This window comes from Salvelinus alpinus, chromosome 26 (genome assembly GCF_045679555.1).
Source record: "Salvelinus alpinus chromosome 26, SLU_Salpinus.1, whole genome shotgun sequence".
Taxonomy (NCBI): Eukaryota; Metazoa; Chordata; class Actinopteri; order Salmoniformes; family Salmonidae; genus Salvelinus; species Salvelinus alpinus.
The window spans coordinates 3,700,446-3,717,690 of record NC_092111.1 but is presented as its reverse complement, the minus strand read 5'-3'; the positions used below and the strand labels follow the sequence as shown (position 1 = coordinate 3,717,690).

The 17,245-nt window shown below is 41.9% G+C and overlaps 1 protein-coding gene across 1 annotated transcript; it reads right to left on the bottom strand.

Moving 5' to 3' along the window:
• Positions 1–3,685: 3,685 nt before the first annotated feature.
• Positions 3,686–16,796, bottom strand: LOC139554461 (lysosomal thioesterase PPT2-A-like). The gene is made up of 8 exons (XM_071367272.1): positions 16,300–16,796; positions 14,511–14,664; positions 13,235–13,330; positions 12,978–13,085; positions 11,000–11,083; positions 9,639–9,723; positions 4,990–5,044; positions 3,686–4,876 (listed from the first exon to the last, which is right to left on the bottom strand). The coding sequence occupies exons 1-8, from the start codon at positions 16,477–16,479 to the stop codon at positions 4,733–4,735; spliced, it is 906 nt and encodes a 301-aa protein (XP_071223373.1). The 5' UTR covers positions 16,480–16,796; the 3' UTR covers positions 3,686–4,732.
• Positions 16,797–17,245: the final 449 nt, after the last annotated feature.

Below are 17,245 nucleotides of genomic sequence, written 5' to 3'. Positions count from 1 at the left end.
ACGTTACACCATATTCAAAAATGGATTAAATGGCTTTTTCCCCCTCATCAATCTACACACAATACCACATAATGACTAATCGAAAACAGGTTTTAATACATTTCTGCTCATTTATTAAAAATAAAGAAACCGAAATAGCTTATTTGCATAAGCATTCAGGCCATTTACTATGAGACTCGAAATTGAGCTCAGGTACATTCTGTTTCCATTGATCATCCTTGAGATGTTTCTACAACTTGATTTGAGTCCACCTGTGGTAAATTCAATTGATTGGACATGATTTGGAAAGGCACATACCTGTCTATATAAGGTCCCACAGTTGATAGTGCATGTCAGGGCAAAAACCAAGCCATGAAGTTGAAGGAATTGTTCGTAGAGCGCAGCGACAGGCTTGTGTCGAGGCACAGAGCTGTGGAAGGGTACCAAAACATTTCTGCAGCATTGAAGGTCTCCAAGAACACAGTGGCCTCCATCATTCTTAAATGGAAGAAGTTTGTAACCACCAAGACTCTTCCTAGAGCTGGCCGCTCAGCCAAACTAACCAATCGGGGGAGAAGGCCCTTGGTCAGAGAGGTGACCAAGAACCTGATGGTCACTCTGACAGAGCTTCAGAGTTCCTCTGTGGAGATGGGAGAACCTTCCAAAAGAACAACCATCTCGGCAGCACTCCCCCTTAATCAGGCCTTTATGGTAGAGTGGCCAGACGGAAGCCACTCCTCAGTAAAAGGCATATGACAGCCTGCTTGGAGTCACCTAAAGGACTCTGAACATGAGAAACAAGACTCTCTGGTCTGATGAAACCAAGATTGAACTCTTTGGCCTGAATTCCAAGCGTTACGTCTGAAGGAAACCTGGCACCATCTCTATGGTGATGCATGGTGGTGGCAGCATCATGCTGTGGGGATGTTTTTCAGTGGCAGGGACTGGGAGACTAGTCAAAGGTGCTTCAACAAAGTACTGCGTAAAGGGTCTAAAATACTTATGCTATGTCTTTTTATTTGCCAAAAACTTATACAAACCAGCTTTTGCTTAGTCATTATGGGGTACTGTGTGTAGATCGATGAGGGGGGGAAAAGCAATTTAATCAATTTTAGAATAAGGCTGTAACATTACAAAATGTGGAAAAAGTCAAGGGGTCTGAATGCACTGTTTAAGACTTCACATGTCATTTGATTAATCAGGTGCAACAGATGCACTCGTGGAACAAAACCATTTGTTTCGTATGAGAACATTGAGCCTACAAGTCCTTTGTGAGCTAACTACAGTTGAAGTTGGAAATTTACATAAACCTTAGCCAAATACATTTAAACTCAGTTTTGCTGAGTGCTGCCATAGAGTTACATTAGAAGTGCCCATTCAAGAAGGCTCAAGGTCATTGGCACAGATTAAATGTCAAATCACGTTACATGTACAGTAGCTTTGATTGGACTGATGTCAACATCATACTTTCAAAATCTTAGCTAGCAGTCATCATCATGAATCAAGTTGACAATCTACTGGCAAATCCTTTTTAATCCTTGTCATATGAAAGCGGTCTAAGGCACTGCATCTTAGTGCTAGAGGCGTCACTACAGACCCTGGCTCGATTCCAGGCTGTATCACAACCGGCCGTGATTGGGAGTCACATAGGGCGGCGCACAATTGGCCCAGCGTCGGCCAGGTTTGGCCGGGGTAGGCCGTCATTGTAAATAAGAGTTTGTTCTTCACTGGCTTGCCTAGTTAAATACAGGTTATATAAAAATAAATGAGAAATAATGAAGAGAAATTATAGATAAAACGTATTGGTGATCATCGGCCATTGGACATAAGCATTACACAACGAGTTGGAAATTGCAAATTCAACAATGAGTGGTTTGGAAGGAATCAGTGACAGTGGCTAACTCTACAAGCATTGCAAAGCAATCACTCGCCTGCTATTCAGTGGAGTGGCTGTGTGGTCCCAAATCTGTGATTAAGGGTCTCGTTTCCAAGTTTAAAATGATAAACATTCAACATTGGCCATGCTGTCAATGAAGCATGATTTGTGCCGCGCTCAAAACAACTGTTAACTCAGAACTGTGAAAACTTGACTTCAGTGAGTTCAAGACAACTGGGAAGTCGGGAATAAACGAGCTCCGACTGGGAATTGGAAATCCGGCCTCTTTCTAGAGCTAGGATCTCTGAGACCAGCCACCCGGACAGCTGATGAATCTGTGGGTTTGCACAACCAAAGAATTTCTGAAAACTGTCAGAAACCGTCTCAGGGAAGCTCATCTGCGTGCTCGTAGTCCTCACCAGGGTCTTGACCTGACTGCAGTTCAGCGTCATAACCGACTTCAGTGGGCAAATGTTCAACGTCGAAATGTACCAGGCAGATGACAGACAGCGTGTATGGCGTTGTGTGGGCGAGCGGTTTGCTGATGTCAACGTTGTGAACGGGGTGCCCCATGGTGGGGTTATGATATGGGCAGGCATAAGCTACGGACAACGAACACAATTGAATGTTATCGATGGCAATTTGAACACACAGACATAATGTGAAGAGATCCCGAGATCCATTGTCGTGCCATTCTTCTGCCGCCATAACGAAAATGCACAGCCCCATGTTGCAAGGATCTGTACACAATTCCTGAAAGCGGAAAATGTCCTCGTTCTTCCATGGCCTTCAGCGTATTTGTATATTTTTACTTTTACTCCTTTTTCTCCGGTATCCAATTGGTAGTTAACGTCTTGTCTCATCGCTGCAACTCCCGTACGGACTCGGGAGAGGTGAAGGTCGAGAGCCATGCGTCCTCCGAAACACGACCCAACCAAACCACACTGCTTCTTGACACAATGCCCGCGTAACCTGGAAGCCAGCCACACCAATGTGTTGAAGGACACACCGTACACCTGGCGAATGTGTCAGCGGCCCCCACAGGAGTCGCTAGAGCGCAATGGGACAAGAACATCCCTGCCGGCCAAACCCTCCCCTAACCCGGACGACGCTGTGAAAGCCTGGACTCAAACCAGGAGCTCTAGTGACACAGCTAGCAACTGTGATGCAGTGCCTTGCGCCACTCGGGAGCCTTAAGTGTATTTAGATAAAACTTTTTTGGTTTGGCTAAACCGTTTACAATCCCTTTAGAATTGCTTGCTGGCTAGCTACAGTGGTTAGCTGGCTAGTTAGCTACAGTAGGTAGCTACTGCCATCAGTTGTTATATTTGACCTATTATACCATTTGTAGAATACATAGTGGCATTTGAATATAGCTTGGGAAAAGGGAATCCGAACACAATGTGGACACGGTAGACACATTGACAGCCGAAGGGATGGTCACCGTCAGAGCATTAAAACCTTTGTAATTTTATCTTTTGTTGCACCTACCCAACATTTTCCAAGAATAGCCTTATGTTACTAAATGTATCCAGAGTATTTTCAGATTTTGTTATCAACAAATGCAGACGAAAGTACAGTAAATGTAAAATGCACATAAATTCAAGCGTAACATTTGGATTCAGTCTTGTGACCTGTTGTGTCCTCACCTTTGGTATAATGATTTCCCCATTACCTTCAAACTGTTCCCTTTCAATTGCTACTATGGTTATGCATTTAACATTTATTCTGTAAGAAACATTTCAATTTACCCCTATAGGCCAATTCCCACAAGTGTTAAACCTTAACAGATAAATGCAATGTAAAGAACTCACAGAACACAGAAAAGTATTCCTTTTAGTAATCTATTGATTTATGCAATGTCAATTTTAAAACTTCCCTTAGAAGCAGAACATAAACCAGGAAGTGTGTGACAATATTAAAATACATACACTTAATACTGCAATGTCAACGATAAAAATATAACAATCTGAGTCTCATTTTAAGTTCACATCAAATTACATTTTAGCAGATAACATTTTCAATCTTTGTGCAATGCTTGCCGTCTTAATTCACATTGTAACTTAGTGAAATTACTCTATCGTAAAGGCAATCCCCTGTGTCATACAATAAAAACACCTATAACAAACAGTCAAGTTAAAAATAAATCATTCCTTTGACAAAAACAGACATAGGTTTGATCAAAAGCCTGAGATACCTAATTGCAACGAGAGGTACAGGTATGTCACATACATTATGCTCAAGTGGACAGGTAAATTACCTCCTGGCACTCTACTCCCCTTCCATCCATTCCTAAAACCTCCTTCCTTTCTCATATTCTTTGGTCTCCAGTAGCTCTTCCCTTTTTTCTATCCACTCCCCCCTTTTAGCACAATCACTAGAGGCAGTGTGCCATAGCACTTCAGTTTGTAAACACATAATGGAACACAGAGACATGGGTAACACAAAACTAATGGCATGATTTCTACTGCAGCGGTCTGCCGGGCGGCTTAGCAATGACCAACGGTTTACTTTACAGGTTAAAAAGACATTTGTTAACGGCTAAAACCAATGGTAAAAGTCACTTTAGCAATGAGATGAACTGAGCGGTGGGTCTGCAAATGTACCGGATGTCACTCAGTCAGGCACTGTTGTGTGATACCTCAAAGTATGTGTGGGTAAAACACACACACACACACGAGGGTAAGGATGTTTTGAATCATTCTCACAGAAATGTAAGAACATAAGATGTAGTTCACAATGAAAGTTTCACAGTGGAAATATGAGTGCCACACTGCAGAAGTAAAACTTTGTGCATGAGTAGGTGTGTGCGTTTCACTGTCACGATCGTATGAAATGGGACTGTTCTTGTGATGCTGTTTGGTGGAGTAGTCAGCTCTAGACAAGCCACTTTTCAATGCAGGCGTTGAACACCGTGTAATTGGAGTGCCAATTGATGTGCTCTACTCCAGCCATGGAGCACAGGAACAGGTCCCCGCGAGCATTTAGGGTCTTCAGGCCAAACACATCTCTCAAATAGAACTGGGAAAGAAGGAGAAGAGTGCAAGGAATCGTTATAAGATAACGGCAAGCATCAATATACATAGCATCTTGTGTCATATTTACGCACAACCATGTTCTAAAATAATACGTACATCCTGGTCCTTTATCTCAACGACAGTCTCGTTGTCATCGAAAAATCCAAACTGACTAAAAAGTAAAAAAGAAGGGAGGGAACCAGTGAGTGGATGACCTTGAATGAATAACATACACATACACAGTTGAAGTCGGAAGTTTACATAAGCCTTAGCCAAATACATTTAAACTCAGTTTTTCACAATTCCTGACATTTAATCCTAGTATAAATTCCCTGTCTTAGGTCAGTTAGGATCACCACTTTATTTTAAGAATGTGAAAATTCAGAATAATAGTAGAGAGAATGATTTATTTCAGCTTTAATTTCTTTCATCACATTCCCAGTGGGTCAGAAGATTACATACACTCAATTAGTATTTGGTAGCATTGCCTTTCAATTGTTTAACTTGGGTCAAACGTTTCGGATAGCCTTCCACAATAAGTTGGGTGAATTTTGGCCCATTCCTCCAGACAGAGCTGGTGTAACTGAATCAGGTTTGCAGGCCTCCCTGCTCGCACACGCTGATGGCCACTCCAATACCTTGACTTTGTTGTCCTTAAGCCATTTTGCCACAACTATGGAAGTATGCTTGGGGTCATTGTCCATTTGGAAGACCCATTTGCGACCAAGCTTTAAATTCCTGACTGATGTCTTGAGATGTTGCTTCCAAATATCCACATACTTTTCCTCCTCAAGATGCCATCTATTTTGTGAAGTGCACCAGTCCTTCCTGCAGCAAAGAACCCCCACAACATGATGCTGCCACCCCCTGTGCTTCACAGTTCATTGAGTAGGTAGGCCTTGAAATACATCTACAGGTACACCTCCAATTGACTCAAATTGTGTCAATTAGCCTATCAGAAGCTTATAAAGCCATGACATAATTTTCTGGAATTTTCCAAGCTGTTTAAAGGCACAGTCGACTTAGTGTATGTAAACTTCTGACGCACTGGAATTGTGATTCAGTGAAATATAAGTGAAATAATCTGTAAACAATTGTTGAAAATTACTTGTCATGCACAAAGTAGATGTCCTAACCCGACTTTCCAAAACTATAGTTTGTTAATTAACAAGAGTGGTTCAAAAACTAGTTTTAATGACTCCAACCTAAGTGTATGTAAACTTCCGACTTCAACTGTTTGTGTGTGTGTGTGTGTGCATGTATGTATATATATTTATTACACACACACAATCAGCAAAAAAAGAAACGTCCCTTTTTCAGGACCCTGTCTTTCAAAGATAATTGGTAAAAATCCAAATAACTTCACAAATCTTCATTGTAAAGGGTTTAAACACCGTTTCCCATGCTTGTTCAATGAACCATAAACAATTAATGAACATGCACTTGTGGAACGGTCGTTAAGACACAAACAGCTTACAAACGGTAGGCAATTAAGGTCACAGTTATGAACTCTGAAAAACACCAAAAGAAAGATGCCCAGGCCCTGCTCATCTGCGTGAACGTGCCTTCGGCATTCGCAAAGAGGCATGAGGACTGCAGATGTGGCCAGGGCAATAAATTGCAATGTCCGTACTGTGAGACGCCTAAGACAACAGGGAGACAGGACGGACAGCTGATCGTCCTTGCAGTGGCAGACCACGTGTAACAACACCTGCACAGGATCGGTACATCCGAACTTCCCACCTGCGGGTCAGGTACAGCATGGCAACAACAACTGCCCGAGTTACACCAGGAACGCACAATCCCTCCATCAGTGCTGACTGTCCGCAATAGGTTGAGAGAGGCTGGACTGAGGGCTTGTAGGCTTGTTGTAAGGCAGGTCCTCAGACATCACCGGCAATGTCGCCTATGGGCACAAACCCACCGTCGCTGAACCAGACAGGACTGGCAAAAAGTGCTCTTCACTGACGAGTCGCGGTTTTGTTGTCATTGCAGGCAATCTCAACGCTGTGCGTTACAGGGAAGACATCCTCCTCCCTCATGTGGTACCCTTCCTGCAGGCTCATCCTGACATGACCCTCCAGCATGACAATGCCACCAGCCATACTGCTCATTCTGTGCGTGATTTCCTGCAAGACAGAAATGTCAGTGTTCTGCCATGGCCAGAGAAGAGCCCGGATCTCAATCCCATTGAACACGTCTGGGACCTGTTGGATCGGAGGGTGAGGGCTAGGGCCATTCCCCCCAGAAATGTACAGGAACTTGCAGGTGCCTTGGTGGAAGAGTGGGGTAACTTTCACAGCAAGAACTGGCAAATCTGGTACAATCCATGAGGAGATGCACTGCAGTACTTAATGCAGCTGGTGGCCACACCAGACACTGACTGTTACTTCTGATTTTGACCCCCCCTTTGTTCAGGGACACATTCCATTTCTGTTAGTCACATGTCTGTGGAACTTGTTCAGTTCATGTCTCAGTTGTTGAATATTGTTATGTTCATACAAATATTTACACATGTTAAGTTTGCTGAAAAGAAATGCAGATGACAGTGAGAGGACGTTTCTTTTTTTGCTGTGTATATATACAGTGGGGAGAACAAGTATTTGATACACTGCCGATTTTGCAGGTTTTCCTACTTACAAAGCATGTAGAGGTCTGTAATTTTTATCATAGGTACACTTCAACTATGAGAGACGGAATCTAAAACAAAAATCCAGAAAATCACATTGTATGATTTTTAAGTAATTAATTTGCATTTTATTGCATGACATAAGTATTTGATACATCAGAAAAGCAGAACTTAATATTTGGTACAGAAACCTTTGTTTGCAATTACAGAGATCATACGTTTCCTGTAGTTCTTGATTAGGTTTGCACACACTGCAGCAGGGATTTTGGCCCACTCCTCCCTACAGATCTTCTCCAGATCCTTCAGGTTTCGGGGCTGTCGCTGGGCAATACGGACTTTCAGCTCCATCCAAAGATTTTCTATTGGGTTCAGGTCTGGAGACTGGCTAGGCCACTCCAGGACCTTGAGATGCTTCTTACGGAGCCACTCCTTAGTTGCCATGGCTGTGTGCTTCGTGTCGTTGTCATGCTGGAAGACCCAGCCACGACCCATCTTCAATGCTCTTACTGAGGGAAGGAGGTTGTTGGCCAAGATCTCGCGATACATGGCCCCATCCATCCTCCCCTCAATACGGTGCAGTCGTCCTGTCCCCTTTGCAGAAAAGCATCCCCAAAGAATGATGTTTCCACCTCCATGCTTCACGGTTGGGATGGTGTTCTTGGGGTTGTACTCATACTTCTTCTTCCTCCAAACACGGCGAGTGGAGTTAGACCAAAAAGCTCTATTTTTGTCTCATCAGACCACATGACCTTCTCCCATTCCTCCTCTGGATCATCCAGATGGTCATTGGCAAACTTCAGACGGGCCTGGACATGCACTGGCTTAAGCAGGGGGACCTTGCGTGCGCTGCAGGATTTTAATCCATGACGGCGTAGTGTGTTACTAATGGTTTTCTTTGAGACTGTGGTCCCAGCTCTCTTCAGGTCATTGACCAGGTCCTGCCGTGTAGTTCTGGGCTGATCCCTCACCTTCCTCATGATCATTGATGCCCCACGAGGTGAAATCTTGCATGGAGCCCCAGACCGAGGGTGATTGACCGCCATCTTGAACTTCTTCCATTTTCTAATAATTGCGCCAACAGTTGTTTCCTTCTCACCAAGCTGCTTGCCTATTGTCCTGTAGCCCATCCCAGCCTTGTGCAGGTCTACAATTTTATCCCTGATGTCCTTACACAGCTCTCTGGTCTTGGCCATTGTGGAGAGGTTGGAATCTGTTTGATTGAGTGTGTGGACAGGTGTCTTTTATACAGGTAACGAGTTCAAACAGGTGCAGTTAATACAGGTAATGAGTGGAGAACAGGAGGGCTTCTTAAAGAAAAACTAACAGGTCTGTGAGAGCCGGAATTCTTACTGGTTGGTAGGTGATCAAATACTTATGTCATGCAATAAAATGCAAATTAATTATTTAAAAATCATACAATGTGATTTTCTGGATTTTTGTTTTAGATTCCGTCTCTCACAGTTGAAGTGTACCTATGATAAAAATGACAGACCTCTACATGCTTTGTAAGTAGGAAAACCTGCAAAATCGGCAGTGTATCAAATACTTGTTCTCCCCACTGTATATATATATACACACAAAAGTATGTAGACACCCCTTCAAATGAGTGGATTCGGCTATTTCAGCCACACCCGTTGCTAACAGCTGTATAAAATCGAGCACACAGCCATGAAATCTCTATAGACAAAGAACTTGACTGGCCTGCACAGAGCCCTGATCTCAAACGTCTTTGGGATGAATTGGAACACCGACTGCGAGCTGGGCCTAATCGCCCAACCTCACTAATGCTCGTGGCTGAACGGAAGCTAGTCCCTGAGGCAATGTTCCAACATCTAGTGGAAAGACTTCCCAGAAGAGTGGAGGCTATTATAGCAGAAAAGGGGGGAGGGGAACAACTCCATATTAATCCCCATTATTTTGGAATGAGATGTTTGACAAGCATACTTTTGGTCATGTAGTGTATAATCTCTCTAGGAACCAAATGCCTCATACATTAAAGTGGAGAGAGAAGATTCTTCTTAGAGGTGTCCATTTAAAACAAAACACATCTTGTTAAGCAGATAGAATGGAAACAATGCTTTAACAGAATATAGATTAGTAAGAATATTGCACTCTTTAGGAAAGAGGAACTAGTCACCTGGACTGCCAAGGTGTGATGACTCCATCGTCTGGCCCCCCGATTAAGACCAGCTTCTTGATACGTAGGAAGTTCTTCTTCCACACTGTGTGAAAGAGAGATAATATCACATCCTATCTACACTGCCTTCAGAAATGATTCATACCCCTTGAATTATTCCACATTGTTGTTACAGGCTGAATTCAAAATTGATTATAACATATTCGTTTTTTTTTACCCTAACCTATCTACACACAATACCCCATACTGATAAAGTGATAATATGTGTGAGATTTTTTGCAAATGTATTGAAAATGAAATACAGAAATATCTCATTTACATAAAGTATTCTACCCCGAGCCAATACATGTTAGAATCACTGTTGGCAGCGATTACAGCTGTGAGTCTTTCTGTGTACGTCTACAAGCTTAGCATACCTGGATTGTGGAACATTTGCCCATTATTATTTTCAAAATTCTTCAAGCTCTGTCAAAGTGGTTGTTGATCAGTGGTAGACAACAATTTTCAGGTCGTGCCATAGATTTAAGTATAAACTGTGATTCTGGTGGAAAGCAGACAGCCGGGTTTTCATCTAGGATTCTGACGGTGCTTAGCTCCATTCTGTTTTGTTTTTTTATCCTGAAATGCTCCCTAGTCCTTAACGAGTACAAGAATACCCATAACATGATGCAGCCACCACTATGCTTGAATATATGGAGAGTGGTACTCAGTAATATGTTGTGTTTGATTTCAATGTCTGCTTTTGATTTATATTTTGACCCATTTACCAATTGGTGCCCTTCTTTGTGAGATATTGGAAAACCTCCCTGGTCTTTGTGGTCGAATCTGTGTTTGAAATTCACTGCTCGACTGAGGGACCTAGATACTTGTATGTGTAGGGTACAGAGATGAGGTAATCATTCAAAAATCATGTTAAAACACTTATTGCACACAGAGTGAGTCCATGCAACTTATGTAACTTTTGAAACAAATGTTTTACTGGTGAATTTATTTAGGCTTGCCATAACAAATGGGTTGAATACTTACTGAAGACTTTTCACCTTTCAATTTTTAATTTGTAAAGAAATTAAAAATATAATTACATTGTGTGGTATTGTGTGTAGGCCAGTGACAACATCTCAATGTAATCCATTTTAAATTCAGGCTGTAACACAACAATGTGGAAAAAGTCGAGGGGTGTGAATACTTTCTGAAGGCACTGTATATAACATTGTAATTACATAACAGCAATGCTGTACAGTGAGCAAAGGTTTCTTATAAAATCCAGAGTAATACAACCCCTGACATTGCCTCAGCAGCAATAGAGTAGTCAGACTAACCCTTCTCTGAAATAGTGGAGCAATGTGGGAAGAGTTGCTGACCTGTTGAATTGGGATTTGTCCTCTCGCTGTTCAATAAAGCCAGATAATCACTGCTGTTCACGTACATGTCCATGTGATGGGGGTCTGCAAGAGAAAACAAACACTTTAGTCGAACAAAAACTTCAACTCCAACCACATATCATCAATATTTGAGGTCGACCGATTATGATTTTTCAACCCCGATACCGATTGGAGGACCAAAAAAAGCCGATACCGATTAATCGGCTGATTTTTAAAATGTATTTGTAATAATGACAATTACAACAATACTGAATGAACACTTACTTTAACTTAATATAATACATCAATAAAATCAATTTAGCCTCAAATAAATAATGAAACATGTTCAATTTGGTTTAAATAAAGCAAAAACAAAGTGTTGGAGAAGAAAGTAAAAGTGCAATAAAAAGCTAACGTTTAAGTTCCTTGCTCAGAACATGAGAACATATGAAAGCTGGTGGTTCCTTTTAACATGAGTCTTCAATATTCCCAGGTAAGAAGTTTTAGGTTGTAGTTATTATAGGAATTATAGGACTGTTTCTCTCTATACAATTTGTATTTCATATACCTTTGACTATTGGATGTTCTTATAGGCACTTTAGTATTGCCAGTGTAACAGTATAGCTTCCATCTCTCTCCTCGCAGCTACCTGGGCTCGAACCAGGAACACATCGACAACAGCCACCCTCGAAGCAGCGTTACCCATGCAGAGCAAGGGGAACAACTACTCCAAGTCTCAGAGCGAGTGACGTTTGAAACACTATTAGTGCGCACCCCGCTAACTAGCTAGCCATTTCACATCGGTTACACCAGCCTAATCTCGGGAGTTGATAGGCTTGAAGTCATAAACAGCGCAATTCTTGAAGCATTGCGAAGAGCTGCTGGCAAAACGCACGAAAGTGCTGTTTGAATGAATGCTTACGAGCCTGATGGTGCCTACCATCGCTCAGTCAGACTGCTCTATCAAATCATAGACTTAATTATAACATAATAACACACACAAATACGAGCCTTAGGTCATTAATATGGTCGAATCCAGAAACTATCATCTCAAAAACAAAACGTTTATTATTTCAGTGAAATACGGAACCGTTCCGTATTTTATCTAACGGGTGGCATCCACCTTCAATGTTATGTCATAATTACGTAAAATTCTGGCAAATTAGTTCGCAATGAGCCAGGCGGCCCAAACTGTTGCATATACCCTGACTCTGCGTGCAATGAACGCAAGAGAAGTGACACAATTTCACCTGGTTAATATTGCCTGCTAACCTGGATTTCTTTTAGCTAAATATGCAGGTTTAAAAATATATAATTCTGTGTATTGATTTTAAGAAAGTCATTGATGTTTATGGTTAGGTACACGTTGAAGCAACGACAGTCCTTTTTCGCGAATGCGCACTGCATCGATTATATGCAACGCAGGACACGCTAGATAAACTAGTAATATCATCAACTTTGTGTAGTTATAACTAGTGATTATGATTGATTGTTTTTTATAAGATAAGTTTAATGCTAGCTAGCAACTTACCTTGGCTTCTTACTGCATTCGCGTAACAGGCGGGCTCCTCATGAGGCAGGTGGTTAGAGCGTTGGACTAGTTAACCGTAAGGTTGTAAGATTGAATCCCTGAGCTGACAAGGTAAAAATCTGTCGTTCTGCCCCTGAACAAGGCAGTTAACCCACAGTTCCTAGGCTGTCATTGAAAATAAGAATGTGTTCTTAACTGATTTGCCTAGTTAAATAAAGGTGTAAAAAAAAAATGGCGTCCAAAATTACCGATTGTTATGAAGACTTGAAATCAGCCCTAATTAAATCAGCCATTCCAATTAATCAGTCGACCTCTAATCAATATATCCACGTTGAGTCCTTGAGAAACCCGTGGCATAGGTCATCGGATATAGAAAATCCCTCTTCCTTCAGCGTTGAGGCAGTCCACAACCCTTGTATTGCCCAATCCTCTGCTCAGCCTACTAACCTTTCCAGAAGTTGCAGATAGATATCCTTTGGCCCACTGAGGTGTAGCAGAAATGGAACAGGTTGAACTTCATGAACTGGGGGAAGAGGTACTTCAGGTAGTTTGTGTCTGAACAGAAACAAGAGAAAAGACCAGTCTCTGTTAAGTTCAGGCCTCAGCAGACACTGGGAGTCAGGGTGACAATGTACCATGTTTCAAACAATGATGTTGGCTGTTGAGCACAAAGATCAAGTTGATGGCTTCTAGTGAACGCTTACCTCCATACTGCCCAGCCTGAGGTGAGGACAGAGAGATGAAGGAGTGGACATTGTGATCAGGGAGAGTAGAGAGGATCCCTCTGCAAATCAGTCCACCTGGAACAGAATGAGAGTGGCGGTAAATACAGGTAAATGCCAAAATAGAGGCAACACCAACATAAAGTGTAATAATAGGGCATTGGGCCACCACGAGCCAGAACTCATTCAATGCTCCTTGGCATATATTCTACAAGTGTCTGGAACTCTGTTGGAGGGATCAGACACCATTCTTCCACAGCAAATTATGGTATTTTTCGTTTTGTTTATGGTGGTGTAAAACGCAGTCTCAGGCGCCATTCCAGAATCTGCCATAAGTGTTCCATTGGGTTGAGATCTGGTGACCGATGGCCCTGCTACACTACAGCCATGGGGCGTCCGGCATTGCCATCAGCCATTGAGGCAATGCTGCCTTTGAAATCGATGAAAGCTGCTATACTGCCCGTGTTGCGCTCGCGTTGCATCACGTCCAATTGCAGCTTCCAAGCTCAAGAAATGCAGATGTTCAATTCTCTATAGCCAAAGAGTGTGTTCATTCGATCTTGAAATAATGAAAAATAAAGTTTAAAATAATGTTGATTTTGGTTGCATATGGCCTCGTCTATACACCACTGGTTATTTTACTAAGATCTATGAAGTCAAGAAGCTACTAGCAGAAACTCCAGCTAGCTAGCTAGCTACATTAACTATGTTCACAATCCACCAGCAACAATTGAATGAGTCCTTGTGAAAAACTGAACCAAAGCTATTGTACTTACGCACCATATATGAATGTGGTACAGTAGGGGAAAATAGAATAAAGAAGCTCTCAAAACAACAACTCTGTGTAGCAGGTAGAACGTCGCATTGACGCGACACTGATGGCAAAGCAACATGGCGTGTACAGTGGAGCTGAAGTGTAAGACGTCCATGGCATATGGTTTACATCATTTTCATGCTGGTCAAACTGCTCAGTGACCACTCGTGCCCTGTGGATGGGGGCATAGCCATGCTAGCCAAAATAATGGCCCATCCAGCATTTTTATACATGACCCAAAGCTTAACTAACTCAGGAACCACACTTGTGTGAAGTTTGCTTTCAATATACTTTGTATCCCTCATTTCCAAGTGTTTCCAGTAGTCAGTTACCTGTACATGCGTTCCCATTTCATTGTAGAAACACGAGGTGAAACGATAGCCCACGTTAAACGTAAAAAAGATTCAAAATGAAACCAAACAAATGCAAATTATACACCCAAACCTTGAGAGTAGCAGATGAAGTGGACCCCATCTGCAGCGTTTTGCATGATGGGATAGATGGCAGCCTTGAAGCCCTCCACTTGTTTCCATAGCGGCTGTAGGCTGGAGCTGCGGTCAAACAGGTCGAAGACTGACACATTGGTTCCTGGGTGAGCCTTTCAGAAGAAGATGAGGACGGGACAGATTAAAGCACCATAACAAAGAGAGCCTCATCAATTAACGTTCTATAAAGCTAGGAGTGTGGGAGCATCAGACAAAATTAGTGAAAATATTATGTTAATAAATGACCAAATAATGCCTCAACTGACAGAATTGATTATACAAAAACAAAGCCACGACTTATTCGTTTTTCAGCAGGGGCCAAACAGGCATACTTACTTATATTGGTTGAAATACCTCAGCTTGTTGTGTTATCACATAAGTCTATCCTTTGGAAATGTATCACTACATTACTAATTAATAAGCGTCTATTAAGGTGATGTTTCGAATATTGATTGTCAGGCAGTTTGGAAGTAGTGGACCTCACAGTCTATATAAAAACCCCTGTGATACTTTGTACATTCTCACATCTGCAATCCAGTGTGTATTGCCATCAAGTTACATATTAACTTCTGTCCAGTACAGTAGTTTCCACTCTGACATTTAAGTTCTTTATAATCATTATAAAATGGGGTTAGAGGGTGGGGAACCACCCGGAAGAGATCATCTTCAAGGAGAGGGGAAACACGTGAGATGTTGCTATGTTGAAAACTGCAAGAGCATGCATATCTCCTGTTTAGTCTCCTCCCCATCTTATAACAGTCAGCTAAAAAATTCCCCCTGGAGCCATGTAAGTATTTTCAGGTTCAATGAATTGTTGATCATTAAAAAAAAAGGAGAACGATCCCAAGGATCGTAATCCTGAAGAGGCCAGGGGGGATGATTAGGCAACATTATGCCAGGAACATTTTGCTCTGGAATCTGGCAACAATCAACAGCCTATTTCCCCAGTATTCATGAAGAACTCAGCTGATAAGACTGGTGACAAACAGCTGATTTCATATTATAAACGGGGTGGTTCGAGCCCTGAATGCTGATTGGCTGACAGCCGTGGTATATTTAAGCAATAAGGCACGAGGGGAAAAGCAGAGTGCATGGATACAGCCGTCGTATATTGACCATATCACAAACCAGTTTATAGCAGATAGGTATGACAACAAAAAAATATTTGTACTGCTCTAATTATATTGGTAACCAGTTTAATAGCAATACGGCCTCACGGGGGTTTATGGTATATGGTCAGTATACCACGACTGTATGTATTTGCTGTATCCATGCACGCCAAGTTGCGTCGTGGTTAAGAACTGCCCTTAGCCGTGGTATATTGGCCATATAGCACACCTCGGGCCTTATTGCTTAAATATAGCCTTCTTAAAATAACAAGGTGACATGACACTTGCACTAGCCCTAACGAAAATGGAAACATTGTAACGTTAGCGACCAAAGTTCTCATAAAACCCAGTAGTCTCCTGCTATTCTCAAGCAGACCGCAGTAATGTTTGGTATGAGTAAACTGAGGCGCGCGCCCAGCTTCCAGAAGCACAATGGAAACACCATGTACAAACATGGAAATTACCCAAAGATTGACCGTTTAAGATAATGGTATGGGCCTTACACATACAGTCTACATAACTCAACCTGCCAGATCTGTTCTGTAGTTACATAGCCTAACAGGCGTTCGTTATTACCCATAAGCAATCTTTCTTTAGCTAGATTGGTGGACCGTGGTGATATATTTTCAAAACACTCACCTGATTGATGAATCGAAGTAATTCCACAAATTCCCCAGAGCTGTCGAACAACCCATGAACTATGACCACCGGTTTGTACCCGATGACTGCAGCAACAAGGCAGGCACCCAACAGTGACCACAACAGCCTTGTCGCAACACTCTTCCTTCGACTAGAGACTGCATAAGAGGGCCCTTTCATAGTTATTCTAAAAAAAAAAACATAAAATATCGGTAAAAACAAACAAATAACGAACACTAAAATATCTTACACTGTTGTACACAATGTCCTACGAATCCGGTTACAATATTGTTGCTTGCTTTGGCGGTATTCCCTTTTCTTTAGACAAATGTTACAAATACATACAATTGATATCGCATGTGCTACTCTGTACTCTTATTCCCCTTCATAGATCCTGTTTTAAATTAAACGAACACCCATGCTGAATGTCTGCATATGACTGGCGCTGCTTAATCACAACACCGCTTGACATTTGCTTCGTTTGTTTGTTAGGGTTCGTGATCAAAGACGCGAGACCACATGAAGTAATTTCCGGTTTCCATAGCTCCTCAAAGTAACCGCATGGCTCAACAAGTCAGCAAAATATAACTCGACTGAAAAAAATACAGAATGCACCTTTTACTAAATGAACACACTTGGGACAACATATCCATTGTAAACGGGTTTGCAGTTCACAGTCAGGACATACTCAAATGATAATTCAAGATCTGCTGAATGTTCCAGATGTAGCCATGGCCTGGTCATTATACCAAAATACAAGTACTGAATTATGTCTCACTCGGTTACTATTTTGCTCACCCACAAAATCAAATTTTCAACACAGTATTTCCATTTAAAATGTACTTTACTAACAAAACAGGACAAGCTGGATCGTAGAAGTAGAATTGAATTGTATTTGTTCCAATCACACACAAAAACAGGACAAGCTGCGGCATGAATAGAGCTC